The following is a 20781-nucleotide window of genomic DNA, read 5'->3' on the forward strand; positions in this document are numbered from 1 at the left end:
TTAGAAACATAATAAAAACTTGAAAAAGTAATAAAAACTTAAAAAAATAATAAAAACTTGAAAAAAAAAAAACATTATCGTATTATAAAATGTAATCTCAACGGACACGAATGTGCATAGCCATAGTTTCACTGGCGTATATACCGTTATTACTATTTGTACTGTCTTTCGGTGAATATTAATACTCCATTATAATAGTACAACTATATCTTTATTAGACGTCCAACAAGAAACAGGTACGGAATACAACTGACGATATAATCCTCAGTCTATAGGTCAAATCTCAAGCTTAATCCATACATTACACTATTGTACTTCTTTCCTGCAATTCGCAGTTGAAATTGGGCAAACCGAGATATGATTTCGTTTTTTATATCATGGCAATCTAGAAAAGGGTTTGCCAGGTGCGAAAATTTTTCGATCAAAAACTTCTTACCGTTCACCTGGGATTCAAAAATAGCTGCATAATATGTTCTAAAAATCTGCTCCGTTTTCAAGAAAAACATAAATGTTTCTGGGTGACAATAGAATAACGAATTATCCGTGTATGCCCTGAAAATGAGTCGCGTCAGTTTCGCATAAAGATGTGGTAGGAATTTTCGCATCACCACAGTTGCTACACGATTACTACATACCTTTCGAGTTTTTCGGATACTTTCAACTAAATATCGAGCAACGTAATAGAAGGAGTTTATCTCCATAGTGCTTAGTTTTAATGAAACATGGGGTAGAATTGGAATAGTTGGTGTTGGACTCAAAGTATTACTTCGGGGATTCGCTTGAAAATCAAACAGATCACCCAATACACATCTTTCATCAATGTCATAGTTGCTATTACTCATATTAGTCATGAATTGTGGTACACAAATTAATCTCGGATCTTGTTGGAATTGTAACCTATCTGGTAATGGATGTTTCGACCAAACAACTGAGAATAAATTCTCACAGCAGTCCTGTGCAAGACGTCCCGCCAGCAGATAGGGAAGATTTCTCTCATTCAAGAAATACTGAGCTAGCTCCAAAACAAATAATGTAGAAATGAGAATTTCAGTTTGTACCGGCTTCCAAGTAGGTTTGCTGCCAATTTGTAAACAACGAATTATGACCATCACCTTGTTTAGTGTATTGACAGCTTCATTGTAATTATCGATATTTGATAGGCTCAGTGCAACGCTGGGGTTTTGTGATGTCGTAAGGGTGAACCACCTTGAGATCATGTTGGTAAACCAGGCTGTGGTTGCGTAAGCTTCATCGGTGCCAATATCTGCAAGCAATTGTAGACCAGCGCTGGTGATTCGACTGAATATATTTCTGGCTTTGTTGACTTTCATCATTGCAAACGTTTTTGAACCGTCTTAATCGTCATTCTGAATCTTTGGCGCTATAAAAACGTCGAAATTACTTTGGGCATCGATGAGCCCACTAAAATGACCGATCTGAAAGCCAAAGATCACTTTATTGTTCAGAATGGACGTCTTTAAATTTTTCAGGATATGAAGAACATCAGCCAAGAAATACAATCTCAGATTATTATCTATGGGATGTGGTATACTATTTCTGGTCTCTATTCCGGCCTGCGCTTGTGCTAAACGATGCCCATAATGCACGACTCGCAGCACCCATGACACATGTGATGCATGCTACCATCAGTCCACAAGACCAAGCTATCTCGATCAGTTCTAGTATAGGTTTAATCACTGTCCCATCGACTGAGTCGCCTGTAAAGAAATGAGCAACGATTTGTTTCCATGGTACCGTTAGTCCTTCCAACATGAAGACTAGAGCATGTGTTGCAATTCCTTGATGGGTAGAGTGACGTTACCAATATATTGATTTGTTGTAACATCGTGCACCTTAGTTGATTTAATGCTCATTTCATCAAATACTAGACTGCATTCTTTTTCATGATCGCGCTCAACTGAAGAGAATTTGTTTTTCAAGAGTTCAACTATGTAGATACCATATCTATGATTCTAACGTTCTGACAAAGTTTCTTTTTCTATCTTCCAATAGGTGATACAAATGAGTGCCCCTGTGAGAGACAAATCTGTGAACCATCAAGAGTGAACCCCCTTGTCGAACGAAATCACCACACTACATCTATGACCTTACTGACAGTCACTCAATGAAACCGGTGACCAAAATTACAAGTTTTTTCCTCTAAAATTATGTACTCGAAGACCTAACAATAAGACGATCTTTCGAGAGTGGGAATTTACAAATTGCAACGGGATTTTAAATGGCTTGAACTACTAATGTTCACTAATATCCACCACAAGACAACGATTGGAATTCATAATTCAGACATCAGATGCATTAGAACTACTATCGCACTATCGTTAGCGTGGAAGAAAAAGAACGAATACAAGCAGTATATTTGAAAAGATATTCATTATCTTTTGGGGGCAGTGGCGCCGGCCCGCCATCCACCGATATCATTATATAAGGTAGTAGTGATCGATTATAGCTTCCCGGTGACGGCGGTTGTTTCGTTTTTTTTCTATTACTCTTGTTTCTTCTCCTTTTCCTTTTCTTCCTCTTTTCCCGCTGCCGCCCAGACCGGCGGTTATTTTTCCTTTGTTTTTTTCATTTTTCCGCCTTTCCACCCTTCATTTTTTTTTTCCTGCCGGCGCCGCCCGTGCCGGTCCAGGCTGGGCCTCGGGCTGCGCTGGCTGCTGCGATGCTGCGTAGCTCTCAGCGCCCCCAACTCGGCGATTATGTCAGCCAGGATGATCTGTAAATGATCATGATCATAAGCCATAATTTGATGCAGAGATAACACTGAAATCAGAAACTTTCATTCGTACTGTATCTTTTCAATTTTGAATAGTTCTATTGACTTGGACTAGTTTTTCTAATGGAACGCTTGCTGTGATTTGTGTGATATCTGAAATATGGGTCAGGACTCTCCGTACCACATTAAATTTGTTGATACGCTTGATCATGTACAGGCAAAGGCGGGGCAATACTTGGTACTCGACGAAAGCCGGAGGTTTCTGAGACTCAAGTATGATGAAAATTCTTCCTCTAATTTGTATTGAAAGTAAATGGAGACGATTTTCATTTACCAACAGGAAAAGAAAATCAAGAATTATTCCATTGTACCATAATAATATGAATTATACCAACGTTCGAAGTTGTCACCATTTGTATCTCTTCGAAATCGATTATGGCAAAGAACTGAGTTCAAAATCGACAGTGACGGTTGAAGTCCTCATCGATCATTCAACAAAGAAATGCCCCAGCTTCTCCTATACATGAATTTGTGTCAAGTTCGAGTGATAAAATATAGCAAAACTTTTCATGTAAAAAAACAGATTCAAGGAAGGAGTGTATTGGTGTGAATATAACTGTTCTTCCGACAATAGAGAAATTTCATGAGAGGTGATCAAACCGACAAGTTCTCTGTGATAGGAATCATCATAAGGAGAACTGAAACAATTTCTGAGAAAAAAATGCAGCATCTTTTCAAAAACGAATTCATGACTGAAGTGAACTGCTTTGGATTCGGTAGAAAATTATAATATGTGCATGAACATTCAAGATCTGTTACGTACATCTTCCATTGACGGCACCGCGGCGGGTGTTTGATGCGGTGGGGCGGAAGGGGGGGGGAGGGGGCCGCCCCGACCGACACCTTCCACACGAACGGCGCTCCACCTTGCTGCGCCAACGCTGGTTACGTTCGTTATCTTTGTAAATAATAAAATATCACATTAGTGCCAAAATTATTTATTTGGAAGGGATTTAGCTTACTACGTTTAGTATACAGTGAGGATTTTCGATGTATGTTTTATCGATTGTCTACGAATTTATCGAAGTCAGTTTCGAGAATTTAAAAATCAAAAAACTGAATTTTCATAAAGTATGGCATTTTTGAGTGCTTTTAGAAAACTCTCAAAAAATCTTCTCACCGAGCCCGAGTTTCGGACAATGAGACCATCTCATCTGGATCATGGACCGAATTTTTTACGATTATTGGCAGTATTTTCAATTCGGGCTCCGTGAGAAGATTTCTGAGAAATTGAAATTGAACATTCTGCCAAAAATCGTGAACAATTCAGACTCGGTGAAAAGATTCTTTGAGATTTTTTTGAAAGTGCTCAAAAATGCCATACTTTACGAAAAATCATTTTTCGATTTTAAAATTCTCAAAACTGACGTCGAAACATTCGTGGACAATCGATAAAATATGCATTGAAAAGCAGAGATCGAGACGAACAAATTGACCCAAAATGAAAGTCCGAAAGCATCTATGGGAAAAAGATGGATCGAAACAAAAATGGTGAGGGTCGGAGGCAACGAATTCAGACCTACACAGAAGTGTACTTCTTTGGATCAAGGTGATGCCAAGGATTTCGGGAAAAAATCTACCGCGAGATGGAACTAATATGTAATGTAAGACAACCGCGCGCTGTGCGATAGAGTGGGCGGAGCTTATACGGTTCAGATCGTGGTCGGGTAAAATAGGTGAATTTCGAGTAGCGCGATGGGGCAGCTGGCGCCTGCTTTAAAATTGAGAGAAAAAATGAGTATGACAAACCAGTCAGAGAAAAACGTTTCGATATCACAAAAATATGATTATAGACATACGGCGCAAATTAAACTTGGGTCAGCACATTGAAAGAATGAAATACTTACATTTAGCTCGACTCATTAGATTCGGCTTGTTTACTTAATTATTTTACAGTTAGAACCCACTCTTGGCTAATGCTCAACTGACATTTATCTATTAGATATCACATGAGTATGACAGATAGATATTCAGGGAAATTTTAATTTCTGCAGGAATTGATGGGAATAACAATGTTAGGTGTCAGTTGTCATTACTCAATGGAAACCACGAGAAGGTGGTGGGCATTTTCCATCGGGAAGGGATCTTGGAATGAAGGATGAAAGGTTATGAGGAACGGTTGAAGGAGGAACAAGTATACACATACATGCACAGATTATTATGTATATACAGTAACTACTACATACAAATATCAATATGTAAATTAAAGCGTGCAAAGCTACTGAGAATTCATGTAAAATATTTGCAAGCAAACAATATGTATATTAGAAGCAAAGCCAAGTGAGTAAGCGTGAATGAGTATGGAAAGAATCCACACACTGATTTAAAACGGTCGGTGAAACCGTAGAAAAAAATTCATAAGTTGGTTGCTCATGATATAAAAATTATAGTGAATTACAGATGAGTAATTTTTTGTAATTTGCGGTTAGGTTTTGAGCCTGCAGAGACTGGAGGTCGCTTATTGTTATGATGATCCCTACGATCTTTAGACATCCACTTGAGATTGTAGAAGATGTGAACACGAACAAACAATGCAATAATAAAGTCGAGATGCTTTTGGGAGTCCTTGTGATTGGCGTCGAAACAGTTTGCAAAACAGTGAGAAATACAGCTTCGAAGATAATGACCGAGGAACTCTTTATGACTATGCTGTTTGAACTGCACATCGAAGATTTGATACGCTGATGTAACAGCAGTGTGAAATTTATCGGATGGAGCTTTGAGATGTCCCAAGTCAGTCTCGTCATATGTGCTGTAGGCTATCCAAAATATTAAGGTTTCACTAGTTTGTTCGAGATCCTGGTTGTCTTTAGTGAGATCCTGTAAACAGTCTGGACATTGGAATTTTTTCAAACACTTATGTGCAAGATATCCTGCAACATACCTCATGGCACATTCCTGTAGAGAACCGCCTGAAAATAAGGATAATGATTCGTCTACATGTTCTGTCAATGAGTGGGGAAGTCTATCCGAAGATGTATTGTCAACTGTCTCTGGTAATTCAATACGAATTTGGTCGTCGCAGTTAACCCAATTGTCTATGTCGAGATTTATGGCAGCATTAGATGGAGCATCGTCACAGGCTGGGAGAGTTGATGACGACTGGGATTGTTCAGATGGAAAGGTAGCAAACAACGAAGTGGCATCGTCCCGCTCACAGTTTGTGCCACTGGGCGGCTTCATTAAATTGACAGTCATTGCATACTGAAGGTTCCTACGAAATTGCATAGACGAAGGATTGTCATTGTGACCGCAACGACTTCGAAGGATTGCAAATAGATTCTCTAACGTGCTTGATTCAAATGTACAGTGGGTAAGTAAAGGGAGCCCTCATCGCGCATCGTCTGCCAAAGCTGAAGAATGCTCTTGACAGTCAATATGAGTCCACTAAAACAAGGTGGTGATGGTCCTGTTGAAGTCTTCCACGTCTTCAACCATGCTACAGCACTTTGTAAGAAGTTCTCAACTTGGGGCTGCTTAGAAGATAGAACGCGCTTCAAAGGATTTGGATCATAAGAATTACGACTATTGAGGCAGTCGAATAAATCATTCATATTTTTTATAAATCGAGCAGTAGCTGGACCTGCTGGATGTTTCAAATCTCCTGTAAACACGGCTGTGGTAATTGCTGCAGATACAGAACCACTGAAGACTTGTGTTGCTGAGCCAACCTTCATTCGTTGAAAGTTGTTGGGATCTATATGCCTATCCGTCAATTTTGGGGCGGCCCTACAGGGACTTTTGGCTTCGATTTCGCGTAGCTCCCGAATCGGTACCCAGGAAACTACTTCGCCATCTATAACGAAGTCTTTATTGTGAAGATTATTTCTGATACTCTTGATCAAATAAGGTACATCATAGGTGAAGAAAATTTTACGACCCATCACTGCAAAAAAAGGAGAAGCTTCTGTGACGCCCAGGTTTGCAACTGCTCTACGGTTAGTGGGTCCTTGATCACAAGTCACAGATTTTGGTAATAGTTCGGTTTGAATTACCGCAGTAATAACGTCTGTGATGAGTAAAGTCAGGTCATTTGAAGAAATGCTACCATGCAAAACTACATAAGCAATGGGCTGCTTCCATGGGTACTTCAACCCACGCAACATGAACACTAGAGCATGATCGGCCCAATCCCTAGTGCGACGTAGAGATCCAATATCTTGATAGCCCTCTACCACGTCCGCTTTTGAGTTATACTCTAGCAAAGTTCTAATACTCATTTCGTCCCACAGTAGTAAGCATTTCCGTTCGTATTCGGTCATCGTCAACGTCTTTGTCTAGAGTCTATCAAAAATACCCTGGTTAATTCCAGTTGTTAGTTGTAATTCGTTGATCCATCGTCGTACAAGGGTCACGCACGGTAGTAAAAATTTCTTTACATCTCTTAGAAATACATAAGCTGATGGTGACTTGTAATAAAGTGACAAAGCAAATTGCTTCTCCGCCTCTGTCCACTTGGATCTTTTAGTGTGCCTGAGCTGCGTCTCGAAAAATAAAAGAACTTCACCCTCCAAATAGTGAGAAGCAGATTTCAAAATATCAGCTATTACAGGAGGTTTTTGTCGGTAAATCTCAGTCTGTCGTGCACTTTTGGATTCTAATCGTCGAATTTTATTAGATTGTACTTTTAGCTTGCGAGTCAGAGTCTGGATTCGATTTTGTAGTCGTTTTTTTCTGGGTGACACTGTAAGCCTATAAAATGTTTGTGGAACCTGTATTTGAGTCTGGAAAAGGAGCTCAGGTTGACTTTCAATGACGACAGGTGACAACGGATTAAACAAGAGAGGGGCTTTGATGTTGGGGGTACCATTCAAATCTATATTTGTATCAATAGCTGGAGAATATCTAGAAGTAATGTCTAATGATGGATTTGGTTGTATCGAGGAATAATTCCCTGGGACTGCTGATAGATTTGGAAGAACAAGAGAAGGTAGTATAGCACTATTCTGACCGGAATCTCTGTCAGGCTCAAGCGAATCAAGCGTAAGTTCTATTTGTGAAGCATGCTTTGGAATAGCGGATACTTTTAATTGCTTTTTGTTACCATTTACCATGAAATCCGTCTTCTCGAAGTGCTCTGAACACAATCTCTTTTCAATTAATTGTTTTGAGCTTAGCTCAAGGAAATTATCGTTCCCTGAGTGCAATATCCAATCCAACTGACTGTAAGTACGAAAAGTAAATTGCCAAATGTGTTGTATTGAAATCAATTGGGTTGCGTTATTTTTTCATCCATAATCAGTTATTTTGTTATTATAATTCCTCATAAATAGAATTAATATGGCAACAATTATTTGATTTTTTATTGCAAGATATCAAGTGTTAGATCTTGTTGGCTAACGCATCGTTCAATGCCTATAGGTACCTGGAAAAATCTTTCCATTGCCTGAAATGATGTGACAGCTTGGGGAATTCAGTCGGATATTTTTAAATTTGCCAACCGAAGTCTTGGAATAGGTCAAAGAGATAGGTACAGGAGATAACCAGACGATCAAAGGAAAGTATTTGTAATGCTATCATACGCTACTCATAAGGGTCTGAATTTGATGCTCATTGGAAGAAATGGTAATTGTTTACTTTATCAACCCGTCCTCGCAGGAGGTGGAGGTTTTTGGGGGTTGTAGAGGAATGTGTCTTTAATTAGATGGTGGTCGGGTAGCAAAGATCATTAGGTGCATCAAGTAGCCCGGTACGTAAGCGCGTTTTTCACCCTTGATCTGGTTAGGGCTGGATTGTGTGTAGGCGCTTAAATAGCGGACGTCCTTAAATTATAGTTCGAAGTCGCTCGGTATTTAAGCGCCTAGACACAATCCCACCCTAACCAGGAGATCATCAAGGGTGAAATACGCGCTTGCGCACCGGGCCACTTGGCTACGGGCCGGGCACCTAATCAACGAATTCAGAGTAGGTCTGAATTCGTTGCCCTAATGGTCTTTGCTACCCTCACTCCCTGTGAGGATGTGGTGATAAAGTAAACAATTACGGAAGAAATAATGTGAAGTTCTTATAATAGATAAATTTCGAGTAAATTCTCGATTCCTTTATCTCGCCAAGACCGACCCATTACTTAAAACACCGAATCTCTCACGACAGTGAATTCCCGCCAAAAAACTATTTTCAAGGAATTACGATCACACAAGAATCGACTTCAGCATTTAAATAACATAAGGCCCGTGTCAAGATTGCTAAAAAAAATGCATAACTGATGATGATAAAGGTCGCTAGGAGATTTTAGGAGGTAAAAATGAGTAGGATCGATGGAAGTGGATATCTTACATGCATTCATCTCGAGGGAAACGGTGGAAGGATAGGTCTGGTCGTTTCTTTTTGGAGTTTGTGCATCCTTTATAGGCACACAAATTCAGCGGCATGTCTGTAGGAGTGTAAGGAGAAATAGGAGTGATAGGAAAAGAAACTGATAATTTGTTCAAAATTAGTAAAAAGTACGTAGAACTTGGCAGAACCAACGCCGATTTATCCAGAACAATGTTCCCGCCAAGCGTAATAAAATTGCACACGGCCCTCTCCGCAAAACGCGATGACAAAACAATCTCGCGCTCACGTGGGTCAGTAAGACGGATATACAGAGCGGACAACGTGAAATAGGGTCGTCCACGAATTTTTTTTTATTGGTTTAAATCGAAGTTCAGGTATCAAAACACTCAGAAAAAAATATATCAGATCAAAAAATCAAATTGATACGTTAATTCAAGCATTAAAATTCTGAAACTGTTTGAAACGGCCCTACATCGTGCGCCATTACGCGGTTCACCGCGTGACGTCATAAACTAGTAAACAACAGCATCGACCCCATGAAGGCTATAGTGAAAAATGAGTGAAAATAAAGAAATCGCCCGAAACCGCATTTATAAGTGTTGTTTTGTGCCGCTCTGCAAGAATACCAGTATATCAGCGAGTTCTAAAATATTTGTCCATGTACCGAAAGGTGATATGAGGAAGAATTGGTTTCAGTTGGCAAGGCGAGACGACCTAACCTCTCTTCACACCACTTTATATTGTTGTGAAGACCACTTTGATGTAAGTTCGAGTTCTTTCGTACTTTCAAATAACCATTTCTATCTTAGAATTCCCAATTAATGTACCATGCATAATATCTTATATTTACGCAGTTTTTGAGAGTAATTCTTTCAAATAAATGCACTAGACTTTCAATAATTATGTGTTGAGGTAGCTGTCATTCAATCCTTCATATTATGCAGTTACAGGAATGTTTGGAAAATTACAGAAGAGTTCTGGAAGACAGAACTGCTTCAGTGAGATTAAAAAAAGGTGCGGTACCTCACAAATTTGATTGTCAACCAGGTAGACATCAAGCTTTCTCTGAACCTCTAAGACCCGCAGTACTAAAGCGACAGAAGAGAGAAGTTCTCAGAGAAATAGAAGCAGAAGTACTTTCACAGAAAGAAAATATCGATGCACCAGGATCAGCTGAAGGCTCCATTGAAGGCTCTACTCCAAAAGGTCACAGTCACGAATCCTTGCCTGAAGAGGATCTGGAAGAGATTGATGCAGATGAAGCATTCACATATGTGTTTGCAAACCCTGCTCACCCTTCTTCGGAACACACAAAGATTACCCTTCTTCCGACACAAAAAGATTTTTCTGTGCAAGTGTCTATACGACCTAAGTACCGGAGTAAGGCTTCGAGCTGCGTACCGAAAACCAAAGATGCAGGTTGTTCGCCTGTTAAATTCAAAACACCTGTGAAACTTCAGAAAAAGCAAGAAGAGTCGCTTACGACGTCCAGTAGTACTGCATGTAATCTGGATGATACATTGGAAAACTGCACCGAATACCTGCCTTCCGATGAAACGAGTGAAGAAGCAGCGAGGCAAAATGATTCTGTGCGAACACAAGAAATCCTAAAAATGAAACTACTCATCATTGCTAGTAAACCAAAAATGTATCTTGGAATTCCAGATGATGGCTTTTTCATTATTGAAGTACTGCGCAACGCAATGAGAGTGAAAACTGAGGACATATGTTTGACACTTTCCAAAATCAAACTGAATGACACATTTGCGAGACTTGGTGATGAATTTGGTATCAGTAGTAGCAGTGCTAACTCAATATTCAGACGGACCATTCCTTTGCTGGCACACTTTCTCAAAACATTGATAGTTTGGCCTTCGGTGGCTTCAATAAAGTCAAATTTACCCTTGCCATTCCGGGCCAGATATAGTAATGTCCAATCTATAATAGATTGTTTTGAGATCGAAATCCAAAAACCCAGCAATGCAATTCACCAGAGCGTAACATGGTCTGAGTACAAGAAATGCAATACTCTGAAATATTTATTGTCTTCAACGCCAGATGGAACGATCAACTTTGTATCTCAGGGTTTCGGAGGAAGGACAACAGATGCTGTCATTGTACAAGAAAGCCAATACCTTGATGAGCTTCCAGCAAACTGTGCAGTTATGGCTGATCGAGGTTTCAAGCATATTGAACCACATTCACAGAAGAATGGATGCACTTTGATCCGGCCACCAAGTGTTGCAAGTTCTGTGAAACCAACTAAAGCTGAAGTTATGGAAACTAAGCGTATCGCCAGCCTACGAATTCATATCGAAAGAGTCATCCGAAGAATTCGAGAATTTGCCATACTAAAACCTCATGCTGGAATTCATCATCTAACCTTAGATATCATGGATGAAATTGTTATCAATTGTTGCAGGGTTAGTAAATTTACAAAAACCCATTATTAACCAATAATAATACTGTATATTATACTTATAAAAGATATAGACTTATTAAATATGTTATATATAATGTCTCAATTTTTGTTTCAATTATTGTCTTCAGCCTAGCTCTTTGCAGATTGAAAAATGACTGGATAAATATTCTCCTGCCAAAAAGCCATGGCCTTTTCTATGAGATCCAGTAGAAAATCTTCATCATATTCTACACAGATCAGTTTGATTGCATGACTTGTTTCAAAATCATGTGTGGCTACACAGAAATAACCCTTTTTCACATTTTTCAAAAACATCTGGAGTTGAATTTGAGCTAGAAATTTATTCGCCACTTGATAGTTTGCTGTGATGTATCTAGATTCTGCTTTAGGGGTCATTGGACACTTTATCTCAACTACAAAGTCATTTCCCACGCCATCAGGTGACGCACCGATAACAGGGAACCTCGAATCCAAGAGTAGTCCACAATCCTCTATGTCCGTTTTCAATATCTCTTTCATTAGCTTTATGACATCTTTTTCTAATCGTCTTCCTCTCTCCATTGCTTCGGTGTCTCTGATGTTCAAGTTTCCTATAACCTGCTCTACCAGCGACCCGCTCTTCGTTGTGCAATGTGCCATTTCGTAGAGTCGAGATGCTGTAATCCGACCATACCGTAACTCGTTCCATAATTTAGACTCACTTTGATTTTCCGTCCCTTTCCTAGCTAGAAGGCATCGTTCTTCAGTCATTGTAGCACTTGCAAATCTCAAAAAACTCTGTACATCACTATTATCTGAAGAGCTACAAAATTCTAGCATTATATTGTGCAGCGATAAAACCTTGGTCGAATCTTGATTGATGTAATGCCGTGAGATCTGACTGTCGAATTTCCTTTTTTGCATTTTATCTAATACAGTTTTAAAAAATGCTGTATTATCGGGTAAATCTTCCGGAACTTTGGGTGCTCGCATATCTTTTGCTTTCAAAGATCTAACATTCGATGCAACTTGAGCTAGACGTGGCTTCTTCCAATAGCATACGGTTGCTGTCGGTTCAGGTTCTTCGCTTCGCCGATGGACCCACATCAAAAAAGCAATGACGTGCTTACAACCTCCTGAAAATAATTATATGCTATGAGTTCCTATCAATTCATTAGCTAACTAGATTAGCAAGTATATTATATGTTACCTGCCGAGGCTGCACAATCTTCACAAGTGACTCTTTCTATCGATTCGTTTTCTTCATCGACGATCATTGAAACAGCATATGCTTTGCTGTTCATCCTATGTTCGGGACACACTCTTCCACGAACGTTACACAAATTTCCTTCTCTTCGGGCTCTACGTATCCAACTGCAGCGTCGCCATAATCCTCTCTTTCGGCTCTAGATATGAAACGATTTTTATAGGTTATTGTACGTTACTAAAATTACAATACGTTTATATTCAAGAAAGCAAAAGGACAGAAAATCCGATTGTACATATGCACCATTGGGTATTGTTACGAGCTTCGATTAGTAATAGTAAAATGCGAAATAATGTTCGGAAAACTTAACTTACCTTCGAGCCTTGACACCCCTCGTTTCGGCCGCATTAAAATAATCACTTTCCGAGAAAAAATCGGTAACCATCAATACTGTCACTTTAGGAAGATTATCGGATTGTGCTTTGACGAATCCGATGTTCATTTTGGAGCAAAATAAGAAGTCACGAACAAAAACCGTGACAAGCCTGTACAAATCTAACGCTACGGATTTGAATCTGCTAGTTTATGACGTCACGGCACATGGCGTCCAATCACAACGCGTTTCTACCAACTGCGAATTTCGTCCTTTTTAATTTCGTTTTTAATAATAATTAACATTATAAAATACCTTCCTAAGCGGTAATTCACATTTAAATAGCATAATGTTCAATATTCAGTAATGATCCGATTTTTTTTTTTTTTTTTTTGGACGACCCTATTCGTTGGTCGGAGGCTTGTCGAGTTCGCGGGGAATTCCCCACATCCGTGCAACCGTCGTTATACCGACAAGATGGGGCGTAGGTTGGATGTCGCGAATCGGGTTTTTCCTCCGAATTAACGTCGTTTTTGATTTTTTATCCAATCAGAGAGTATAAAAGGAAAAAAAAATGTATCAAAAAAAAAAAGGACGAGTACGCTACATCCAACCTACTCCGTCTCCTTGTGAATATATTTGTGACGCTACCACGCCACCATAATGGCGGAAGACAGTTCGCAACATATTTTACACGATAGCCTGTGTCATTATCGGTTGAATTTCGTACGGTACGTTTCAATCAATGGAGCAGAAATATTGTCTCATTAAATTAACCCATTAGAAAATGTCAGAAAATAAATTACAGATACGAGCACCGATTTTACAAGTTTTGAACTATCCCGGTTAGGCTTTACATACAAAGTGTTATTTCTGTATTTATATCCCAAATAAGACATGACATATGATCACACTGTATTTCTGACCGTTACATGTTACATATCTGGTGTAACAATGAGAATTTGAGTCGGATGTGTGGCAAACAAAATGTTAGTCAAATAAGCTCTACTCACCGGCCATGAGGATTGTTCGTGAAAGACTGATGAAAGCGGTGGGTGTCGCACTGCGTCGGCGGCGTGATCCGAAATCTCTTCAGTGCAGTGCTACCACCAATTAGGCTACCACTATTTAATATTACACGCCACCCCTCTTCGCTGGAATGACTGAAAGGAAAATACAGTTGGTACTACGATGCAGCGCCAATCACGGCCGATTTCAGTTCTGTGCATGCGCGAGCTTTACCGCGTTCCCACCGGAATCCTATCTTATCTACACTCAACGTCTAGGGTCCTCTTTTCGAGAATCGCACCCCTGATCGACTCGCCTTTCGCGATAGTGATTTCAAAGCTGTTCAACATACTTTTTGCCAATGCTGTTCGGGCTAACAAGTGAGTCCGAATGGCTTTTGCACAAGCATGACCTCATAACAAATCGCAGATCTTTTGGATATGCGAGAAAAGTCGCAGATTAATAAATATCGAGTCGGTACGTACTATCTATGCGACATGCGAATCGTGCAGTATGAGATTCAAAACAAAAGGCAGTTCGACAAAAGTGCGCTTGGTAGTAAAGGCAAAATTAATATCCATATCATAATCATTTCTTATTCACAGCAATGGACATGGGATATCAGAACGTTGTTCAGCTTTATATGCCTGAAAAATTAGAAAATAATTCTGTTTATAATGAAAGACTGCGGTTCCACGTACGAGACGATCCATTTGAATTGTCGGAACTACAATTTACTAAGCTCTTCCGATTGAAGAAAGAAACAGCTCACAGAGTCATAGATATTGAAGAAGAATATTCATTAGGACCATCAAAAACTTCAGCTTTGGACGCAAGCGTACGAGTAAATTTGAACTTAATCTGACGGTTGCGTTGAAAACCCAGTTATTTCGAATTCTGCTTAGCGAACCCTAACTCTCGAGTTTTGCTTGGAGGAACGGCCGTTTCGAAATCATAGCCGGTTTTCACACAGAATATTTCAATATTACAATCAGCGCATTCGAGCTAGACAAATTATATTCCAGTATATGTTTATTGCCCTCCGGTTACAAATCAAACACAAAACAGAAATACAAACATACTGATGAATATAGGAACAGTCACCTTGAAACATAATATGATTCCACTACAAGTCATCGCAGCATTATACTTTATCGGATCAGGTAGCTATCAGAATTGCATTGCAGGGAATACTACCGTTGCTATGAGTCAAACATCGATCAGCGGATGTATTCGCAATGTTAAGAATATTCTGAGTTCACCAAAAGTGTTTGATACTTGGGTACGCTTCATTCTTAATAATATGGAGAAGCTTCAACAACTACCTAACAAGTAAGGAAAGATTGCATTTATAAAGTTACATATTATCATCTGTATGGTCGTGCTCTATTACATTTATTATACATATAAATATAGATTTTGGGTGGAGAAGCAGTTTCCTGGTGCAATTGGTTGTATAGATTGTACTCACGTAGCGATATTACCACCTCCAAAAGAAGATGAAAATTATCCTGAACATATCGATGTCAATAGAAAAGCACATCATTCCATTAACGTACAATTAGTAAAAATGTAATGAAATCTCATCAGGCGTTAGTACTGATGAAACAACTGTAATTCAATCTCTAGATTTGTGATACTGAACTTAGAATTTTAAACGTCGATTCTCGATACCCTGGAAGTACTCGTGATTCCTACATTTGGAATAACACTAATGTGATTCCCATAATGCAAGAAATTTATAATCGTAGGCACCATTATTTCTTGCTAGGTAATACATGCAATACGCGATATCCAAAATCATAATTAAGTATGTTTCGCAACACTCCATTTGTGTTAACAATAGGTGATTCTGGCTACGCGTTAAGACCGTGGATGACAAAACTAACCGTGACTTTGAAACCTCAAGGTGTGGCACACCAAGGATTATATACCAGGAATTCATGTTTTCAGATATGGAATTTGCAACAAAGCTGCTGCGCCATGCGAAATTGAGTCACGCTGCGAGTTCCAAAAGTAAATAGTGAAGTACTATACTGTCAAAATAATCCAAACGTATTTTTATTTCAGATAAACACAGTATTCTTTTTTCTTAGTAGCTTCTAATACACATCACCATCAACAACAACAGCAATACCAATTACCACTGCCGCTACAACAGCAATATCAACTACCACTACCGTTACAAAAACAACCACAGCTACAACCAGAGCTACAACAACAGCTGCAGCAACAGCAGATACAGCAACAGTAGGATGAAAACTGTGACGAATGTAAAATTATCTGTTTATAAAGAAACGTATTTCGACTCCCAAGTCAAAGATTTACAAAGGTAATTAGTCAAATTTTCTTATTTACAAATCTTTACAAATTCTTACACATTTCGAAATGTTTTACCGATTTGCAAGTGTAATCGTCAACAACCATCGCTTAGCGATGCCTTCCTGTTTGGCTTGTTCATCAATACGAACGGCATTTATATTTTCCACACGAGGTTCAACAATTACGGGTATGTGGATCAGATCACCACGTTGTAAGCATATATTGTGGAGAATCCAACAGGCGATAATGTATCTACGTATCAGGTCTGTTCGCCTCATAGGGAGAATATCTAGTAAACAACTAAATCGACCTTTGAGGAGAGCAAATGACGTTTCAATAATCATGCGTGCTGAAGACAGGCATCGATTGAAATTCACTTCATCTTCCTGAAGGTGACCATTGTCCTTGTCTGGCACCATTATGTGCTTTTGAATAGAGTATGCTGCATCACCAAGCAAGTGACTGTCTTCAGGAAATTTATTTGCATTGCACATCTCTTGGAACTGAGACAATTGAAAAACACGCATGTCGTGTACTGATCCGACCTGACCTGCGTAGCAATGGATGATTTCCATATCCGCATTACAAACAGCCTGCAAATGTGGGTAGCAGATTATTGAATATGATTTAATTACTTTATCCAGGTTAATATTAGGATTCGTTATCTCTACCTGCAATTGAATGGAATGATATCCCTTGCGGTTGACGTATGCTTCAGGATGATCTTTCCGTGCACTTATTTTAGTGTACGTGCCATCAATTACTCCAATGGCTTTAAGGAACCCATATGATAAATTTAACTTGTTCCACGTCTGTTCGGCTTCATCTCTGGTGGGCCACCTGATGAAGCTTCATGACGGTACAGGGCTTTTGTGACTCTGAATAAAGCACGCCAAGCAGTTGCTGTACCCGCATCAAATCTTGTAGATACTGAGCTGAGACATTAAAATGGGAGTCACAGGTCATTTATTGTAAAATGTAAGTAAGTCATTATTCAAGAATCTATTTCTCTGTACCGGAAAAAATGTGGTGTAGCCAAAATCCATATTGCTATCAATAATTGTTTTTTCGGGGATATAGGAAATCGTCCTGATCTGCGTGATTGTCTCTCCAATTGTGGACGAAGTAGGTCGAGCAGATACTCGAAAGTATCCGGCCGCATTCTGAAACATATATTCAAGTTGGTAGAATATAACAGCCGACTTAAGCAAACAGAAGTTCAAATGGCTTCATAATATTTTATTTACTTACCGAAAATGTAACTTGAACTCGCGTTCTGAATATAATGGGATAATATTTTCGACGAACCTAACATCCGTCTTGGCACTCTACTTCGTCGATAATACCTGAAGACATATGCAAGAAACTCATTTTCATCATCGGACTCGCTTTCGCCAGAAGATTCTATTAATCTTTCAGCAAGTAACAACACATCAACGGCTGTCCGTTAGGCGTCGGCCATTTTTACTGTTTCATTTCAGCAGCATTCAATTTCGATGCAACTGGCAACTCGAAGTAGAAAACGGAACGCGGTTGGCAGTCAACTGCGTGACGTCACGGTTAGCAGTACTGCAAGTACACAAACCGTGTCCATAAGTGGAGGATGTAAACATTGCGCGATTTGATTTAGGTTCACGCAAAATATCACTAGTCGAATTTACATCGACTTGTATCGACCGGCGCCCGATCCCCCGATCTTTGCTGTGGCGCTGCTGTAAATTCGACCAGGGATATTTTGCGTGATCTGTTATGATCCACGGCGTTGTCACCTCACAAAACTGACACAGCTATTCAACGATGATTTAACGATAAACGAGACGCGTTAGCAGTCTGAAGGAGTTAGCAGTTAGAAGTTAGCATCCAATTATTATCCTCAATGAGTCTCGTTTATTGTCCTTTTCTTACAACACTCGTTTCGAATGCATCGATGGCAAGTGTTTACTCTGTCATCGACGGAGATCATCCTGTCCTATTTAATTCACCGTATCATTTCTCTGATCAAAATAACAACATCAGTCGTGGTTTCTACGATATTATCGACAGATGGATTCTAATGTTTTTGGTAAACACGCCGTGGATCATAACAGTCGTGGCCGGTCGATGCGATCCCCCTACCTCTGCTGTGGCGCTGCTGTAAATTCGACCAGGGATATTTGGCGCGAACCGGGATCAAATCGCGCGATGTTTACATGCTCCACTTATGAACACGGTTTGTGTATGTACATTTCGTAATGCACCCATAGCACTACAGGACGCTCCAAGCGCTTCATGTACGTATGTACGTCATCAATGACGTCATTAATTTCGCTACAAAACGCCTCACCTCCGCCGATGGGACATTGGGAGCGACGCCCGTCGTAAAGCGGGTATTTCGAAAGTTCACGTGGCGCCAACCCATGACGCTTGGATCGTTCTCACTCAGATTTTGTCGTCGGGTTGATTTTTACGACAAAATATGAATATATCGGGTAAAATGTAAAAACAATTCAGTTACAACTGTTGGACGCAGAGACAGAAATATGTTATGTGTTCAATTTATCTCCAGAAGATTATACACGTGCCCAGAACGGTAAGATATGATTTCATTTTTGGATCCTATTACACTTGTCAGAATGAAGTTGTGTGGTATTTGTTGAGCATTATCAAAATCTTATCTCATATTCACAGTAACAAATGATCAGAAAACGCTGAAAAGACAGAAAACTTACAAGGAAACCGAAGTGAAGAAGCTGTGGAAGATGAAGAACTCGAAGCTCCTGTGACGTTGCATTTGAGATTCAACGTCCCAGCAGCTGCCCAACTGAAACGGGTAGCGAAATTACGCGCAGAAAGACGTCCGAAATACCGACAAAACCCTGGGAGAAATCAAAGTGTGACACTCATTAGGCAGGTTAACGTAGTTTTAATACGCTTTGTGATTTATGTTTGCATAACTCGGTAACTACGACTGAACGAAGACATCTTTACCGCATCCCGAAGACATCTCTACCGCACCATGAAGGCATCTCTTCCACACCCGTGATTCTCTCAGTACTGCACCATGACTTCCTGCTATGTTTTATGCCACTGATATCTACCGCTATGTCGAATCTCCCGGATGTGCAGCTCCGGATTGCTAGGTTGCAAATGCATCGGAGGGTAGCATCCCATATATGAGAGGGCTGTTGATTATTTGAGGATCAAAATCAGATGGAGTGAAAGGATTCTCGCTATATCGCAAGCTGACCGATTCCCGAAGCAGCGTGGGAAATAGGGCCACTCGCTACGGCAACAGGGTCCCGCTGCGGTCGAATCCCGAAGGAAGAAATGAAGTTCTGCTCGAGGCAAAAATCAGCTACACCACCTAGTGTTCTCGTCTCCGGTTCCGACGTCATATCGGCCCTCAGAAAGGCCTATGATAGTATCGCAGCCCAAAGGGAAGTAACCGTCGTGTCGATGGGTGAGTATAGCACCCCACGACGTCTGGAGGAGGAACAGGATGAGCGCAACATTCTCAGGCCTCCCCGTGCCACAGCTGATTGTTGGTTTCTGGTGAACCTTCCACCTGTGGTGTTCTTCTAGCTAGGGCCGGAAGGTCGAGAGGCTACCGCACCAGGGAGAAGCCCAAAAAACGCACCTACACCGCATGACATACGCAGCAAGTTCTCGCCTGCAAATATTACAATTACTTTACCGAGTTCCACATTTGCTGCACGAGAGGAAAAGAGAGCAGCATAGTGCATACCGGTGAGTGTAGATAGGAATAGAGGTGCGGGAGACGTGGTGGGGGTATGCTTATGTACTTTTCAAGAGCTTTGCCGCCCCACTAGTAGATGGCGCTGACAAAAATTGCCCGTTTTTACGCACACGCAGAGCGGTCTCGCGTACATGAGAAGGCTCACACATTCAAAGGCTCACGGACGGCCCGAGCTTTCTCGCCCCACTACTTGGTGCGTTGCAGTCGGTCACTTACACGCATATGGGTCCCTGTAAATGATACGCACGCAACAATCGATTCTCGCTGACGCGCGTCGTTCCGATTCTGATCTTACGCGTCAATCGAAAAACTGGCAATTGTGTAGCTTGCGGGGTAGCGAAAAGCGCATACAGAAAGTAATCGAATTAGCACCGGGTGAATTTTTTTTATTTCCCAATTGTTACTGTCAAAATAAGAACTAAGTAATACAATATTATTTGCATCCTTAATTATATCATTCGAATAAAAAAGTAATTTTCAATTTTTCAGTTCTATCATTCGAATAAGAAATTTATTTTGAAACTCCTTAATCCTAATTTTTGAGTTAAAAACCCGTTTCTCATTATTATTATTATGATTCGAATTCAAAATTACATATTCAATTTTTCACTGAAAGTTGCGTATTACTGCTAGCAATGGCCACAAAGCCAAAGGAAATCGTTTT

The 20781-nt window shown here is 40.1% G+C and overlaps 4 protein-coding genes and 1 pseudogene across 6 annotated transcripts; 2 read left to right on the forward strand and 3 right to left on the reverse strand.

Annotated features, from left to right (window-relative positions):
• Positions 1–192: 192 nt before the first annotated feature.
• Positions 193–14299, reverse strand: LOC125502109. Of its 2 annotated transcripts, none has more exons than XM_048659833.1 (3): positions 14065–14299; positions 7846–7957; positions 193–3692 (listed from the first exon to the last, which is right to left on the reverse strand). In XM_048659833.1, the coding sequence occupies exon 3, from the start codon at positions 1332–1334 to the stop codon at positions 270–272; it is 1065 nt and encodes a 354-aa protein (XP_048515790.1). In that variant the 5' UTR covers positions 1335–3692; positions 7846–7957; positions 14065–14299; the 3' UTR covers positions 193–269. The 2 variants fall into 2 exon arrangements, with proteins under 2 accessions (XP_048515790.1, XP_048515791.1); XM_048659834.1 differs by having other exon boundaries at positions 7839–7957.
• On the forward strand, positions 8569–11626 carry LOC125502105. The gene is made up of 2 exons (XM_048659827.1): positions 8569–9832; positions 10015–11626. The coding sequence occupies exons 1-2, from the start codon at positions 9626–9628 to the stop codon at positions 11521–11523; spliced, it is 1716 nt and encodes a 571-aa protein (XP_048515784.1). The 5' UTR covers positions 8569–9625; the 3' UTR covers positions 11524–11626.
• On the reverse strand, positions 11523–14058 carry LOC125502108. 2 transcript variants are annotated; one of them, XM_048659832.1, is made up of 3 exons: positions 13053–14058; positions 12682–12877; positions 11523–12607 (listed from the first exon to the last, which is right to left on the reverse strand). In XM_048659832.1, exons 2-3 carry the CDS (start codon positions 12773–12775, stop codon positions 11622–11624), a joined length of 1080 nt encoding a protein of 359 aa, XP_048515789.1. In that variant the 5' UTR covers positions 12776–12877; positions 13053–14058; the 3' UTR covers positions 11523–11621. The 2 variants fall into 2 exon arrangements, with proteins under 2 accessions (XP_048515789.1, XP_048515788.1); XM_048659831.1 differs by having other exon boundaries at positions 12682–14058.
• Positions 14300–14301: 2 nt separating the features above from the next.
• Positions 14302–16266, forward strand: LOC125502113 (putative nuclease HARBI1). The gene is made up of 3 exons (XM_048659837.1): positions 14302–15391; positions 15476–15623; positions 15689–16266. Exons 1-3 carry the CDS (start codon positions 15144–15146, stop codon positions 15863–15865), a joined length of 573 nt encoding a protein of 190 aa, XP_048515794.1. The 5' UTR covers positions 14302–15143; the 3' UTR covers positions 15866–16266.
• Positions 16267–16392: 126 nt separating this feature from the next.
• Positions 16393–17625, reverse strand: LOC112694859 (annotated as a pseudogene).
• Positions 17626–20781: the final 3156 nt, after the last annotated feature.

The sequence above is a fragment of the Athalia rosae genome, chromosome 8 (genome assembly GCF_917208135.1).
Source record: "Athalia rosae chromosome 8, iyAthRosa1.1, whole genome shotgun sequence".
Lineage (NCBI taxonomy): Eukaryota > Metazoa > Arthropoda > Insecta > Hymenoptera > Athaliidae > Athalia > Athalia rosae.

Coding starts and splice junctions, on each gene's coding strand:
- LOC125502109 (XM_048659833.1), bottom strand. CDS start 1,334: ATGATGAAAGTCAACAAAGCCAGAAATATATTCAGTCGAATCACCAGC.
- LOC125502105 (XM_048659827.1), top strand. CDS start 9,626: ATGAGTGAAAATAAAGAAATCGCCCGAAACCGCATTTATAAGTGTTGT. Junction 9,833..10,014: donor GTTGTGAAGACCACTTTGAT/GTAAGTTCGAGT, acceptor CATATTATGCAG/TTACAGGAATGTTTGGAAAA.
- LOC125502108 (XM_048659832.1), bottom strand. CDS start 12,775: ATGAACAGCAAAGCATATGCTGTTTCAATGATCGTCGATGAAGAAAAC. Junction 12,608..12,681: donor AGATTGTGCAGCCTCGGCAG/GTAACATATAAT, acceptor AATTATTTTCAG/GAGGTTGTAAGCACGTCATT.
- LOC125502113 (XM_048659837.1), top strand. CDS start 15,144: ATGAATATAGGAACAGTCACCTTGAAACATAATATGATTCCACTACAA. Junction 15,392..15,475: donor CTTCAACAACTACCTAACAA/GTAAGGAAAGAT, acceptor ATATAAATATAG/ATTTTGGGTGGAGAAGCAGT. Junction 15,624..15,688: donor ATTCCATTAACGTACAATTA/GTAAAAATGTAA, acceptor TTCAATCTCTAG/ATTTGTGATACTGAACTTAG.